Genomic DNA, 15,602 nt, shown 5'->3' with positions numbered 1-15,602 from the left:
AGATAATTTTATTGATTCTTTTCTAATCTTTAAACCTTTTATTTTCTTTTCTTGTCTTATTGCCTTAGCTAGAACTTTCATTATGATGTTAAAAAGCAATTGTGAGATATCTTGTACCAGATCTTAGTAGGAAAGCTTCCAGTTTCTCACCATTGAGTGTGATGTCAGATGTCCATTTTTTTTTTGCAGATATTCTTTAGTAAGTTGAGGAAGTTCCCCTCTATTCTTTGTTTACCAAGAATTTTTATCATGAATGGCCATTGAATTTTGTCAAATGCTTTTTCTACATGTATTGATATATCAATTAATTTTAAAAACAATTTTATTGTAACTGATATTGCCATATCCACTTTACAGATGGGGAGAGTAAGCCTCAGCACTGAAGTAACTTTCCAGCAGTTCCTACAATTACTGGTGGAATTAGGGTTAAATCTGCAATTACTTGACTTGCTCTGCAATATGCTTCCTCCCAGAGCTTACTATCAATCCTGACTCTTTGACTCTAAGGTAGTAGGAAAAGTAGATTACTCATCATAAATCTCACCAAACTAAACAACCTATTAAATAGTAAAATATATACTTATTTGAAATATTATTACTTCAAATAATAATAATAATAATAATAATATAGTATTATTCTCTTTATTCACAGATTTTGTATTTGTGAGTTTGCCTACTTACTAAAATTTATTTGTAACCCCAAAAATGAATCCTGAAAACACTTTCATGGTCATTCACAGACATGTACAGAGTGGCAAAAGGTTTCTGCCTCCAATGTTCATATTCCAGGATGAGGTCAAACAACATAACACTCTACCTTTTTATTCTAGCACTCACACTGCAAACAAGCGTCCTACTTGAGGTCTACTAATACCAAGTTCATTTTGCATTTTTTGTTTTTGTTGGTTATTTCACTGTTTAAAATGGTCCCCAAGTGTGGTGGTAAGGTTCTGATTAGTGTTCCTAAGTACAAGAAGGCTATGATGTGGGGTCACCTGGGTGGCTCAGTCTGTTAAGCATCTGACTTTGGCTCAGGTCATAATCTTGAAGTTTGTGGGTTTGAGCCCTGTGTTGGGCTCTGTGCAGACAGCTGAGCCTGGAGCCTGCTTTGGATTCTATGTCTCTCTCTCTCTCTCTCTACCCCTCTCAGCTCATGTTCTCTCTCTCAAAAATAAACATTAAGAAGGCTGTGATATGCCTTATGGAGAAAATACAGGTGTTAGATAAACTTTGTTCTATTGGTCATGAATTAAATATTAATAAGTTAACTTCATATGCTAAGTTAAGTGTCTTTCAACAGAAACACACAAAACAAATTATGAATTGATCAAGTGATGAAAATATTGTGACCAAAGGGTCATAGAAACATAACTCTGTATTTCGTCTCTGAACTATGGTTCAGTAGCTGCTAATTTAGTATTTGCAAAGACTTTATAGAGCATAAGTGCCACTCATCACAAAAATCAAACATATGTGCTTTTACTGTAATGGTGTACTTGTAATTTCACTGTAATGGTGTATTTACCAAAGTGGACTGCTTGCTTATGGATTAAAGTTTCACTGTGGTATAATTTCACTGGCTGTGCTAAACTCTGTTCATCTATCTTCTGTTAACCACTATACTAGTTTCCGACTGATGTTATAACAAATTAGCACAAACATAGTGGTTTAAGCCACAAGTTTATTATCTTACTTTGGAGGTCAGAAGTCCAAAGTGGGTTCGACAGGGCTAAAATCAGGATGTGTCAGAATTGTCTTCCTTCTGGAGTCTCTAATGGAAATGCTGTTTCACCTTTTCCTGCTGCTGGAGGTGCTTGCCTTCCTTGGAACATAGCCCCACGTTACTCTGACTGCTGCTTCTATCATGGTATCAAATCATTGACTCTCCTGCCTCCCTTTTCCAGTTATAAGGACATTGGTTATTGAGAATGTCAGCTTGTAGCCCTGTCAGTTATTTGCTCCCCAGCCCAAATTAACTTAAGTATAGTTATAAAGTAAAAGACAATTTTTTTTTAAGCTGGGAAGACTTGCTGATTAGGTCCACATTTGGGTGTGGTATCGTACAATGCCCTAGTACTTATGATGCTTTCACTATCATCTTGTTTTCATTCCTATTTCTAGCCCTCAGAACCATGTCAAACTATTTGCATGTCCAGAGAAGAGTTTATGCAAAGAATGACAGAGATTGTTGGTTGGGGCACAAAGGAAGAATATGGGGAGTTCTTTGACAAAGTGGATGTGGCCCAAGATGGCTTCATTAACTGGGACAAGTTGACTTCATTTATGCTGTTAGCACTTCATGAGAACGATGAACGAGCAAAGGCAACTGTGGTTCCCCAGTGGAAAGACCTTGAACTCCTTCCAACGAAACACAAGGACATCATTCAAAAAGTAATTTTCTTAAAAAGTTCAAGTCGTTATCTGACCATCAGTAAAGAAGGTTTATTAGGAATCTGGGGAGAGAATTTAAAGCTCCAAGAAACATTTCCCATCACTTCAGATGCCACCAAGCTTAAACACCTGTGGGTGACAAGTATGGTTTCTCTGGAAAATATAAACAAGGTACCAAGTCTTTATAAATAAATTATTGCCTGTAAAAGGGGAAAAATGATAGGATGGGGCTCCTGATCAATATCAAGTATAACACCAGCAGGGACTGAGAGCTTCAGTCCCACTTTGTGCCTCTCATCTGATCTGGAGGGAATGCGAGTAGAGCCAGTGAGCTTCTCAATTTCCCAAACTGTTTTCTTCAGCTCCTTTAAAGGACACAGCTGACAGTGACTCAGATTCTTGGCTCTGTCCCAAATGTGGCCATGCTGCATTACTGGCTGGTAAGACGTTTCTGACTCCACAGTTTGTGGTAGAATCATGGGTCTATATGAGGCACTGAGAGGTTATTACAATGCATGGCACAACTCAGTGCAATCACAGGGAACTGCTTATCTGATTTTAACCACTGTTCAATTTCTTAATTCTGATGGGTAGGGCCCACTCAGTACAAATATCCTTATGTAACAGCCTATGAGCAAGATAATGTATTGAAAGGAAAATCAGTGTGTGAAGGAAGGATGAAGATAACTTAAAGAATCCATATTCTTAGTATTTTATATTAAGCAGATGATAAACTTCACTATGAAAATTAAAAAAAAAATCTTTTAACATTCAGTTTTGAGAGAGAGAGACAGAGCATGAGCAGGGGAGGGGCAGAGAGAGAGGAAGACACGGTATCTGAAGCAGGCTCCAGGCTCTGAGCTGTCAGCACAGAGCCCGACGCAAGGCATGAACCCATGGACTGTGAAATCATGACCTGAGCCGAAGTCGGATGCTTAACCAACTGAGCTACCCAGGTGTCTCTACTATGAAAACTTTTAAATGCACATACAAGCAGAGATAACAGTATTTTTTTTTAATTTGTTTTATTTTTTATTTTTTTAAATTTACCTCCAAATTAGTTAGCATATAGTGCAACAATGATTTCAGGAGTAGATGCCTTAGTGCCCCTTGCTCATTTATCCCATTCCTCCTCCCACAACCCCTCCCGTAACCCTCAGTTTGTTCTCCATATTTATGAGTCTCTTCTGTTTTGTCCCCCCTCCCTGTTTTTATGTTATTTTTGTTTCCCTTCCCTTAAGTTCATCTGTTTTGTCTCTTAAAGTCCTCATATGAGTGAAGTCATATGATTTTTGTCTTTCTCTGACTAATTTCACTTAGCATAATACCCTCCAGTTCCATCCACGTAGTTGCAAATGGCAAGATTTCATTCTTTTTGATTGCCGAGTAATACTCCATTGTGTGTGTGTGTGTGTGTGTATATATATATATATATATATATATATATATATATATATATATCACATCTTTATCTAGTCATCCACCAATGGACATTTGGGCTCTTTTCCATAGTTTGGCTATTGTTGATAGTGCTGCTATAAACATGGGGGTACATGTGTCCCTTTGAAACAGTGTACCTGTATCCCTTGGATAAATGCCTAGTAGTGCAATTGCTGGGTCGTAGGTAGTTCTATTTTTAGTTTTTTGAGGAACCTCCACACTGTTTACCAGAGTGGCTGCACCAGCTTGCATTCCCAGAGATAACAGTATTAAGAACCAATATCTACCCTTGGCCATTTCCAATTCACAGCCAGTCTAGTTAGATCTATATCTCCCCTCTTTGAAATCCAAAACATGCAATTGCTTAATCTGTAAATATTTCATAAAAAATCTCCTTTTTTTTAGCATAACCATGATACCACGATCACATTTAATAACAATTACAATAATTCCTTATTCTCAAATATCCAGTCAAATACACATTTTCTTTTCTTGTAATTTTTTAATAGTTTGTTAATTCCTCATTTGATAGTTTATTTGCATCACAATCTGAGTAAGATCCAAACCATTGTGAATTGTTGATATGCCTCTTTTGATCTATGTGTTTTTCTCCACCTCTTCTTTATTATTGCATTGTTTTGTTATTGCTATTCTGTTTTTGTAAGAGAAAGTGGTGTTTATTCTTTAAAGTGTCTCAGTCTGGATTTTGCAGACTGTGTTTAGAAGGGGTTGTTTTACATGTCTCCTTGTTCCCCATATTTCCAGTAAATTGGTAGTCAAATCTAAAGCCTTGATCGGTTTCAAGATGGTTTGTTCTGGAATAGGTGTTCCTCAATCAGGAGGCACAAAATGCCTGTTCTCTCTCTTCTTGGGATGTTGACAGTTATTGCTGATTATTCCTTGATCTATCAATTTATTAGGGGTTGCAAGAGGATGACATTCTAATTCCATCATTTCTACTTTCTTTATAAGCTGGAATACCTGTATAAAAAGAAATTCCACCTGTCAAGTATTTAGTTATAATGTAGTACAAATCATAGAACAAAGGCAGGATGAATGGCTAATTCTTTACTTCTATTTGCCAGTATTCAAAATCCTCTAAAGACGAAAAATGAGCAAAACTATCATTATTGTTATCAATATCATCACAAACTCATGAGTTTAAGCAATTTTATTTGCTTCAGTCCACCGAGTTGCTAACTCATCCTTAAAATTGTACCATCTTTATACACTGGAATGAATACAAGTCAGCTTCTGAGTCTTTTCTGCTATAACTGTGTTAGTCTTTGAAAGCTTCTTTGTTTTCTGGTGTGACAAGCTGTTCCAGGATCATCTTGCATATTTATTATGCCAGAGCCAGAATCCTCCATGTTTCCAAAAACCCAGGGTTTTTGTAAGTGGGAAATGGTAGGCTCTACTGCCTTGAACGTAAAGAATCATCATCATCATTAACTTCCAACGTGATGCACCCTGCTCTATTAATCTTCTCGAGATCACCATGAAGTGGACATTGCTCCTACTTTAAGAATGAGAGACTAGGCAAGGAGAGGTTGTGGAATTTGCCCCAGGTCACACAGAATGCATGTTGTAAGATTTGTATACAGAGGCAGCTTGATTTCAGAACCTGTGTTTCAGAGTCTTTGCTACCTCTAGAGTGGTAGCTGGACGTCATCACATCCAGTCTCTTCTTGCTAAGGATCTGGTGTTAATGTTAACTATATGGGTTACAAGATGGTTCAAGCCCAGATTTTCTTTTATATCTGTGTGCAGCATTCTGTTATTATCATGCAATGTTTATGTTGTTATGTTGTGTAATGATTATGTTGCATTGTTTCTTCTTTCCAGGACTGATAACTAAATCTTAGCCTTTCCTTTGCACTTTTGCAACATAGAAGTTTAAAGAGGGTTGCTTTTTTCTTCTTTCCTCAAAGAGCTTTATTGAGATGTAATTATACAAAAAGCACCGCACATACTAAAAATACCCAAGTTGACAGATTTTAATACATTTGTCTACTGTGAAAAATCAACAGTACAATGAAGATAATGAACATAATCATCACGCTCAAAAATGCCCTTGTGCCCTTTTGTAATCTGTCCAATCTCTCCCATCTCCCCTTGTCAGGTAGCCACTGATATGCTGTGACCATACAATAGTTAGCATTTTCTAGATTTGTATATAATTTACATCATATAGTGTATACTCGTTTTGGTCTGACTTCTTTAACTTGGCACGTCATTGGATATATCAGTTTATCTTTTTATTGTTGTGTAACATTCCACCATGTGGATATAACATATCCTTACCAACATTTGGTATGATCAAGGTTTTCTTACCCACTTAATTTTGGCCATTTTAATAGGTTTGTATTTGATCTTATTGTGGTTTTAATTCACATTTCCCTAATGACTAATAATATTGAGCTTCTTTTCATATACTGATTTGCTACCTGTAGATCCTCTTTGGTGAATGTCTGTTCAAATCTTTTGCCCATTTTGTTGTTGGTTTTATTTCACTGAGTTTTGAGAGTTCTTTATATATTCTGGATATATACATTTATCAGATGGATGATTTACAAATACTGTCTTACAGCACATGTTTTGTCTTTGCATTTTCCTAACAATGCTTTTGGTAGTATCATTTTCAGATTGTTCATTACTAGGGTATAGAAAAAAATAGATTTTTAAAAATGATCTTATATCCTACAACTACACTGAACTCATTTACTGGTTTTGATCATTTTTTGTTGCTGTTATTCTTTAGGATTTTCTGTGTTTACGATTATGTCATCTACTAACAAAGATAGTCTAACTTCTTCCTTTCCAAACTGGATGCTTTTATTTCTTTTTCTTGCCTAATTTCCCTTTCTGGAAATTGCAGTGTGGTATTGAATAGTAGTGGTGAGAGTGAACATCCTCATCATGTTCCTGATCTTAGGGAGAATGCATTCAGTTTTCCACCATTAAGTATGATATCAGTTGTGGGTTCTTTGTATCAAGTTGAAGACGTTTTCTTCTATTCCTGGTTTGTTGAGCATTTTTATCATGAAAATGTGTTAGAATTGGTCAAATGCTTTTTTTGGATATATTGAGAGAATCATATAGATTTTGTCCTTTATTTTATTAATAGAGTGTGTTACGTTGATTGATATTTGTATGTTAAAGTAGGCTTGCTTTCTGGTATAAATATCAGTTGGTCATGGTATGTAATGGTTTTTATATGTTGTTGGATTCTCTTTGCTACTGTTTAGTTGACAATTTTTGCATCTATATTCATTAGGGTTCTTGATATGTAGTTTTCTTGTATGTTTTTGTGTAGTTTGGTATTAAGATGGTATTGGCTTCATAAAATGATTTTGGAAAAGTTGCCTCCACTTTATTTATTTATTTATTTTTTGTTTTTTGAAGAGTTTGAGAAACATTGTTGTTAATTCTTTAAATGTTTGGTCGCATTTATTAGTGACGACATCTGGGCCTGGGATTTTCTTTGTGACAATGTTTTTGATTACAATTCAATTTTGTTGTTTTACTGATACGTTTGCTGAGATTTTCTACTTGGTCTTGAGTTAGTTTAGGTACTATTTTTGTTTTCAGAAATTTGGAATTTCATCTAGGTCGTCTACTTTGTTGGCATGCCATTGTTTATGATATTCTCTTATAATCTCCTTTTATTTTTATCAGGTCGATAGCAGAATACACTTTTATTTCTGACTTCAGTAATGTGTATTTTCACTCTTTTTTATCTTGGGTTAGTTTAGCTGAAGTTTGGTCAATTTTATCGACAAATGTATTGACACTTTTAAAAATAGTTTTGGGATTTTACCTAACTTGTGAAGGCTACTTACAGAGTTTTTATCAACTGATTTTTGTGAAAGACTCTGCTTGCTTTATAAAGCATAATTTGTAAAGCTTCTGGTATGACTGTGTGATGCTCTAGACCTCTGTTTTTGTCTTTCCTTTGTGATTAATCATCTCGTCTCCCATGGATGGATGAGGTCGGCAGGTGTGTGAAGTGGAGATACAGAGGAAAATATGTTCAAATGCCTTTAACGGGAAGAACTTTTTCTTGGCTAGAGTCCAAAGTTAGAATGAAGTCCACTTGTGCCGCCATGCTGTGCCTCTATAATACTGTTAGTGACCTGAAGGGAACAGTGTCTGATTTGGGGCTAAGAGTCGCATGTCTCCTTTGTATACTGATTTCACTAAATTCATCAGAAAAAATACTTTCTGTATTTCTGTATTTCTTGAACAAATATTTTCTATTTGTTACTTTAGATAGCAGTGGCTTTTACGAGTAAAGAGATTTGTTTCTATGATCTTCTGTCCAAAGGAGAATTTCCTTGTCAATATAAACTCCAAGGCCTGAAGGGAACACCGATTTGTATGGAATATTGGTATGACGTCCTTGATGCCAATGAATCGATTCTTTCTTTTGGGGACATAACTGGAAAGGTAAGCGAGGGAAGGAAAAGTTGAACACTATGGATTTAATCAGCAAACTGTAGCTCAACATAGAAATAGTATACAACGAGTGTGACCTCCTAATTGAGCTACACTACAAATTATAAAGCCACACCTGCTGGGCGTGGAAAAGAAGGATTAGGTCACAGTTCCCTTTCTTGCTTATGAAAAACAGTCTTCATGTGGTTTTCTTGTCTATGTATAGTCTCATTTTCCTTATTTAGAAAGAAATTGTAATTTTTTTTCACCAAACGATGCTTGATCTCTTAGGTCCCAGTTTTAATAAACATCAAATTTTAAATGCCCAAAATTATCTCTTATAACTCTTTCAAATTAATTATCCTGATTTTCATTTAAAAGCCTCCTCTGGGGGCGCCTGGGTGGCTCAGTCGGTTGAGCGTCCAACTTCAGCTCAGGTCACGATCTTGCAGTCCCTGAGTCTGAGCCCCACGTCGGGCTCTGGGCTGATGGCTCAGAGCCTGGAGCCTGCTTCCGATTCTGTCTCCCTCTCTCTCTGCCCCTCCCCCGTTCATGCTCTGTCTCTCTCTGTCTCAAAAATAAATAAACGTTAAAAAAATTTTTTTTAAATAAAATAAAAGCCTCCTCTGTACCAGCTCCCTGGGCAGTGCTTGTTTCCTGCATCACTTAACAAAGGGATAGATGCATTAGAGAGGGCAGCACAAAAACCCGGACATTGGATGCAATGACTCCTCTATCACATTCCACCTATCCGCTAAAAAATTATTATTTGTTGAATGCCCATGAACTCTGAAGTGGTCTAATTTGAACAATTTCCTTTCCTAATTGTGAAAGCTTTTCACTCTTTGTGTTTTTAATCACAAGTGTATCATAAAAGCAAATAATGAACTGCTCTTGGTAATTGCTTTACCAACATTATAGTTGTTTTGTCTTTTAGTATGACTGCCTGCATCCTTTAAATAATATTGAGGAAATTCCCATTAATTCAATACCTATTCCTTATTAGTCTTAAAGAACATAGATTTTTTTTTCCAACAATGATCCTGCCCATTTTTCTTTTCCTTTCAATATCTCTCTCAAGGTTCAAGCAATTGTTTTCACTACGGCCTTGATTTCCCTGTTTGAGCGTCCTGCTAATGCACATGAAGACGAAGAAGCCACTGTGACTATTAACTGGGCAGAGCTGCTCTCTGGATATCACAAATGTTGCTATATATTAGAGCATAATCTTCATCATGGAGATTGGGTCAGGCAAGGTACTCAATTTGAACAGTAATGAAAGAAATGGTCACCTTTGACATCTACATTTACATTTTTTGTTGAAAATGTTTCCCATAAAATGTTAGTCTCACAACCAATAATTGGTTCTCTGGAGGTTTGGGCCTGGATTGTCAGCTATCCCCTGCACACTAACAGTTCTTTCTTTCTTTTCTTTCCTTCTAAAATTTCATGCAATTAGTTCAGGTGAACTGTGCATTGAAGACATCTCAAGAGAAAGGAAAAAATTATCATAGAATCCATTTAACTTCAACCCAACTCTGATCCTAAAAGTCTCATCTAGGGGCACCTGGGTGGCTCTGTCGGTTAAGCGTCCAACTTCGGCTCAGGTCATGATCTCACGGTTCGTGGGTTCGAGCTCCTCATCCCGCTCTGTGCTGACAGCTTGGAGCCTGGAGCCTGCTTCAGATTCTGTGACTCCCTCTCTCTCTCTCTCTGCCCCTCCCCTGCTCACACTCTGTCTCTGTCTCTCTCAAAAATAAATAAAAAGTTAAAAAAAATTTTTTTTCTAAGTCTCATCTAGCCACATCCATGGCTGCTTAGTGAAAGAATGTAACAAGTGCCCTCAAAACCACTCCTTTGTTTTCTTCATGTTTCATGAAAGTATATTCTTTTGATTGTCTTCAAAAAGGATCTTCTTTTTTTCCTGTTGATATAGTGACTGGGTTCCTCTGACTACAGTACTTGAGTAGTATTTCTCTGTGTGACAGATTATGTCATAAAATAGCATCTATAGAAAGCCAGAAAATTCCTAATACCTTGTCATCAATCAGTTTATTAGTTTCACAGTATATATAACTTATACAAAGTTTGCCTCTGGTCCAGGATCTACATGTGCAATATCTGTTCTGATATCTCTTGGGTCCTAGTATCTACTAGACTATGGTAACTTTTTCACTTTTAAATTACAACATTAAATTATGCCCATTGAAAGGAATGGAAACTAACAGTCTCTTTGACTATTATCTTATAGGTCTATTCCTAATATACTTTGAAAGAGAGATAGTCAAAATGGACCCAGCTCTTGGCCCTTTTAGTATTTTTACCCTCTTTGGAGTTTAGAAGGTTGCAACTAATTCTTTAATTCATGGCCCACAATAGTAATATCCCACAAGATGGGAACTATAGGTTCTATATTTTTTTCTTCACTATAAATCGTATCACATCTTTGATACCTTCTGCCCATCCTTTAATGCTGGCATGATATTGAATGTGGGAAAGACAGAAGATGATATTTTTTGGTTATCTCCTCTGTGTTGCAGGCACAAAATTGTGTGTTATGTTTGTATAACATGGATGTAAGAATCACAGTACTAGAAACTGCAGGGAGCTATTGCAGCTGCTTCCAAACAAGCATGGTAATTGAAATATACTAGACATGCAATGTTACATTAGGTTCAAGTGTACAACATAGTGATTCCACAACTCTGTACGTTACACTGTGTTCACCACAAGCGTAGCTATTATCTGTCACCATACAACCTATTACAATATCACTGACTATATTCCCCACACTGTACCTTTTATTCCTGTGATTTATTCATTCCATAACTGGAATCCTGTGTATCCCACTCCTCTTCATCAGTGTTGCCCATACCTCATCCCCAGCAACCATCAGTTTGCTTTCTGTCTTTATGGATGTTTCTGCTTTTTGTTTATTCATTCATTTTGTTTTCTAGATTCCACATAAAAGTGAAATTATAGGGTATTTGTCTTTCCCTATCTGATTTATTCCACTTATTATAATACCCTCTAGGTCCATCCATGTTGTTGCAAATTGGAAGCTCTCATTGTTTTTTATGGCTGAGTAGTATTCCATTGTGTGTGTGTATGAGTGCGTGTGTATATATGTATGTATATATGTATACCCGTGTGTGTATATATATATACACACATATATATATATATATATATATATATATATATATATATGTATATATGTCACCTCTTCTTTATTTTCCATATCTGGGCTATTCTAAATAATGCTACCATAAACATAGAAGTGCATCTATTTTTTTGAATTAGTGTTTTTGGGTTTGGGGGGTAAATACCTAATAGTAGAATTACCTGATCATGGTATTTCTATTTTAATTTTTTGAGGAAACTCCATCCTGTTTGCCAATTTATATTCCCACTAACAGTGCATGACGGTTCCTTTTTCTCCACGTCCTCACCAATACTTGTTGTTTCTGGTCTTTTTAATTCTAACCATTTGATAGGTGTAAGGTGATATCTCATTGTGGTTTTGATTTGTATTTCCCTGATGATTAGTAATGTCAAGCATTGTTTCATGTGTCTGTTTGCCATCTGTGTGTCTTCTTTGGGAAAAAATGTCTATTCATGTCTTCTGCCCATTTTTTAACTGGATTATTTTTGGATTTTTTCCTGTATTGAGTTGTATTAGTTCTTTATATATTTTGGATGCTAATCCCTTGTTGGATATATCATTTGAAAATACCTTTTTCCAGTCAGTAGGTTGCCTTTTCATTTTGTTGATGGTTTCCTTTGCTGTGAAAAAGCTTTTTATTTTGGTGTAGGTCCAGTAGTTTATTTTTACAAGCATGTTATTTTAATACATAAAACAAACACTAGATAGACTATAGTAATAAAGTACTAGTTCTTAAAATCTACTTGTAGTAGGCTTCCTCAAGATTAGTGTATTATTTGAGTTCCATGACCTTAAATTACTATGAATAAATACAGAGAAGTAGCTAAAAGAATTTTGTTATTGAAAAGATTGGGGATACAACAAGTAAAGTTTTCAATTTGATATTATATTTTCTGAATGTGAGTAGTATCTAAATACTCTCTTCACTTTCAGTGAGAGAATGAACAGTTTCCACTCTAGACCCTGTCATAATTTCATTTAAACCTCTCTAAATTCAACTCTGCTGGTAACTGCTTATAAGCATTTGTCTGTTAAGTTGCAGGACAAGGAGTTTTCTGTAGGTTCAAGTGAAATCATTGCTCATCGTGTTTCCAAAATATCATTCTAATCTTTGGTTCCCTCATCTAGTGACAAAAGAACATGGAAACTTAGTTTAGTATCAACACTGTAATTCATGTTTATGAACTAAGCAATCCAACTTTGGAATCTGGCCTCTGAATCACTGCAATTAGGAACTGGCTACAAAAACATTTTACATATGAAAGAAATATCAAGGATGTTTACTATCTTATTAGGATTACATATTTCTTAGCTCTGTGAATCAAAACTCATTGTAATTAAGTGATTAATTTTTGGAAAAATAGCCGAAAAAATATATTTACATTAGTCAGTTTATTTCAATTGTGGACTCAATTGAATCAATTGAGTCAATCAATCAACAATTATTTATTTGTCTTTTATGTGCTCTAAACTGTTTTAGGCCTTGGAGACTGTAGAAGAAAGATTAATTATAACCCTCAAGAAACTTAGTATAGGAATAAGAATTAAAGACTCATGTAAAATAACTTATTAGAACATTGTACAATGGTACTGAAAATTAGCTACTAAACCACATAAATGAGATATTAACTCCCATAGTAATTCTTAAGCAGCAAACATTATGAGGAAAGCTTCAAGAGTAGTTGGTGCTACTCAAAGGATGGATAGGTGGAGGGAAAAAGAACACAGAGAACATGAGTAAAGGGAGACAAGCAGACACATGAAGGGAAGAGAAATGGGCATGAATAGATGAGAGGCTGAGTATTGAGGAAATACAAGTGAGTAGGTCTAATAGGGACATATGTTGGAAATCTTGGCAACTAGCCCTATTTACACTTGATGGAAAATGAAGCAGTGAAGCATTGAAGGTTTTTGAGGATACTTGGAAGACCTAACGCACACAACATTTAGGAATGGTTTCTTTGGTAGTTCTGTTTGGCATAGGTTGGAGGACAAAGAAAGACACTGCGATCAGACTGGCTAATTATAAGGCTTTTGATGATGAGAAAGTGGAAATGATAAAGCAAGCAAGGAAGGAGGGAAATAAGCAACCTTCTGAAACAGGAATCTTCAGGACTTGAGGTCTGAAAATTTGAAATGATGAGCCATTTTAGAATGTCCCATAAAGACATCAGTTTCCAGGTGGGGCATGTTCTATTTGCAGATTGCAGATGCCCTGGTCCTACCCAGTGCTCATATTCTTCTCCATTCACGTTCTCAATGTGGACTACCTCTGAAGGATTCCCTTATTCTGGGATATTCCAGATCCTGCCACCAAAGCAGAGTCTTACTTGCCAGTTTTGACCCCGAAACTTCCCTTACCTTTACCAAACTCCTTATTTTGCTGTTTCTTGTAATTCATATGGACTTTGCCTTACATGATTTTCAGGGTTCTCAATTTGAGCTATGCTCCTGGCTTCTTAAAAATCTTGCTTTCAGGGACACCTGGGTGGCTTGGTCAGTTAAGCGTCCGACTTCGGCTCAGGTCATGATCTCGCGGTCCGTGAGTTTGAGCCCTGCGTTGGGCTCTGTGCTGACAGCTCAGAGCCTGGAGCCTGTTTCCGATTCTGTGTCTCCCTCTCTCTCTGCCCCTCCCCTGTTCATGCTCTGTCTCTCTCTGTCTCAAAAATAAATAAATGTTTAAAAAAAATTGAAAAAAAAATCTTGCTTTCAGATGCAGCTCAATCTGTGAAGGAATCCTAAAAATTTCTGTACCTACATCACAACTTTTGTCCTGCCTGTCATAACTCTTTCAAACCCAGAGGAAATTTGGATGTATCACATGCAAATCACATGTATACATAAACTGAAAGCTAAACTATCTTCTTAGGGCGTGTGATAGGTTTTTTATTCTCCATAGTGTCTACTGTAACACATGGTACCATGTTTTGCCCTATTTTCCCTTTCTCACTGTTTTTAAGTAACTTACTTGTGATGTGCTTCAGTTTATTGGTGTGTGTGTATGTGTGTGTGTGTGTGTGTGTGTGTGTGTGTGTGTGTGAGAGAGAGAGAGAGAGAGAGAGAAAGAGAGAGTGTGTGTGTGTGTGTTTACACTGCTTAGAATTCATTGAAATTCTTGGATATATGGGTCTGTAGTTTTTATTAAATTTGGAAATTTTTCTATTGTTATTTTTCCCAAAATTGTCTGAACCCTTCCTTTTTTTTTTCTGGGGCTCCCATTATGTGTGTGAAATATCTTAGATGTTTCATATTATCCTGCAATAAGCTTTATACATGTTTATTCAGTCTTTTTAAAATTTATTTGAAATCACTATGTTTTAGTTTAGTTAGATTTTCTTTCTATGTCTTTGAGTTTCTGTTTCTTTTCTTCTGAGATATTGCAGAATGGTTTCAGAGGATGGGGCTGCCTCTCTGGTTCATGTGGGCCAGATCGTCCCAACCTAGCTCTGAAGGGATGATGGCTCTGCAGAGTCATGGTGTAGCCACACCCAGAGGAGCCAGCACAGCGGTGGGACCTCCTCAGAGAGCTGCAGCATAGGTGGACAGCAGCACCAAGCCATGGGAGTAGCATGGCCATTCCAGTGGATTTGGAAGGGAGAGCATCAAGCCAAAGAGATTTATTCTTGAGTGTTAAGGTTTCACAGAGTTTTCTTGGTTAGACTTTGTATTTACTTAGTATCTAGTACCCCTTTATTCTTTCCTATTTCTCCCCTTTGGAATGGGAATGCTTACCATATGCCTGTTCCACCACTTTTTTGGAAGCACACAACTTGTTTGATTTCTTGAGTTCACAGCTTGGAAAGAAATTTTCCCCAGGATGAATTGTATCCCAAGTCTTTGTATCTGATTTAGATGAGACTTTGAACTTAGACTTTAGAGTTGATGCTGGAATGAGTTAAGACTTTTGAGACCATTGGGATGTAATTTGCTTTCAAGAAGGACATGGATAGGGGAGGGGCAGAATGTTAGGGACTAAATGTTTGTGTCCATTTCCAAATTCATATGTTGAAATCTTAAGCCCCATATGATGGTATTAGAAGGTAGTGCCTTTTGGGGCGCCTGGGCGACTCAATTGGTTGAGCGATCGACTTCAGCTCAGGTCACAATCTCATCATTCGTGACTTCAAGCCCCATGTCGGGCTCTGTGCTGACAGCTCAGAGCCTGGAG

The 15,602-nt window shown here is 36.6% G+C and overlaps 1 protein-coding gene across 1 annotated transcript in view; it reads left to right on the top strand.

Annotated features, from left to right (window-relative positions):
- WDR49 (WD repeat domain 49) overlaps nt 1–15,602 on the top strand; it is a 148,278-nt gene that overhangs the window by 19,049 nt on the left and 113,627 nt on the right. Inside the window, exons 3-5 of the mRNA XM_047876467.1 lie at nt 2,122–2,562; nt 8,104–8,280; nt 9,350–9,524. Of these exons, the coding sequence (XP_047732423.1) occupies nt 2,122–2,562; nt 8,104–8,280; nt 9,350–9,524 (793 nt within the window). The remainder of the gene's footprint in view (nt 1–2,121; nt 2,563–8,103; nt 8,281–9,349; nt 9,525–15,602) is intronic.

This window comes from Prionailurus viverrinus, chromosome C2, assembly GCF_022837055.1.
Source record: "Prionailurus viverrinus isolate Anna chromosome C2, UM_Priviv_1.0, whole genome shotgun sequence".
NCBI lineage: Eukaryota > Metazoa > Chordata > Mammalia > Carnivora > Felidae > Prionailurus > Prionailurus viverrinus.
The sequence above is the reverse complement of the archived record's forward strand: the minus strand, read 5'-3'. Positions and strand labels throughout refer to the sequence as shown.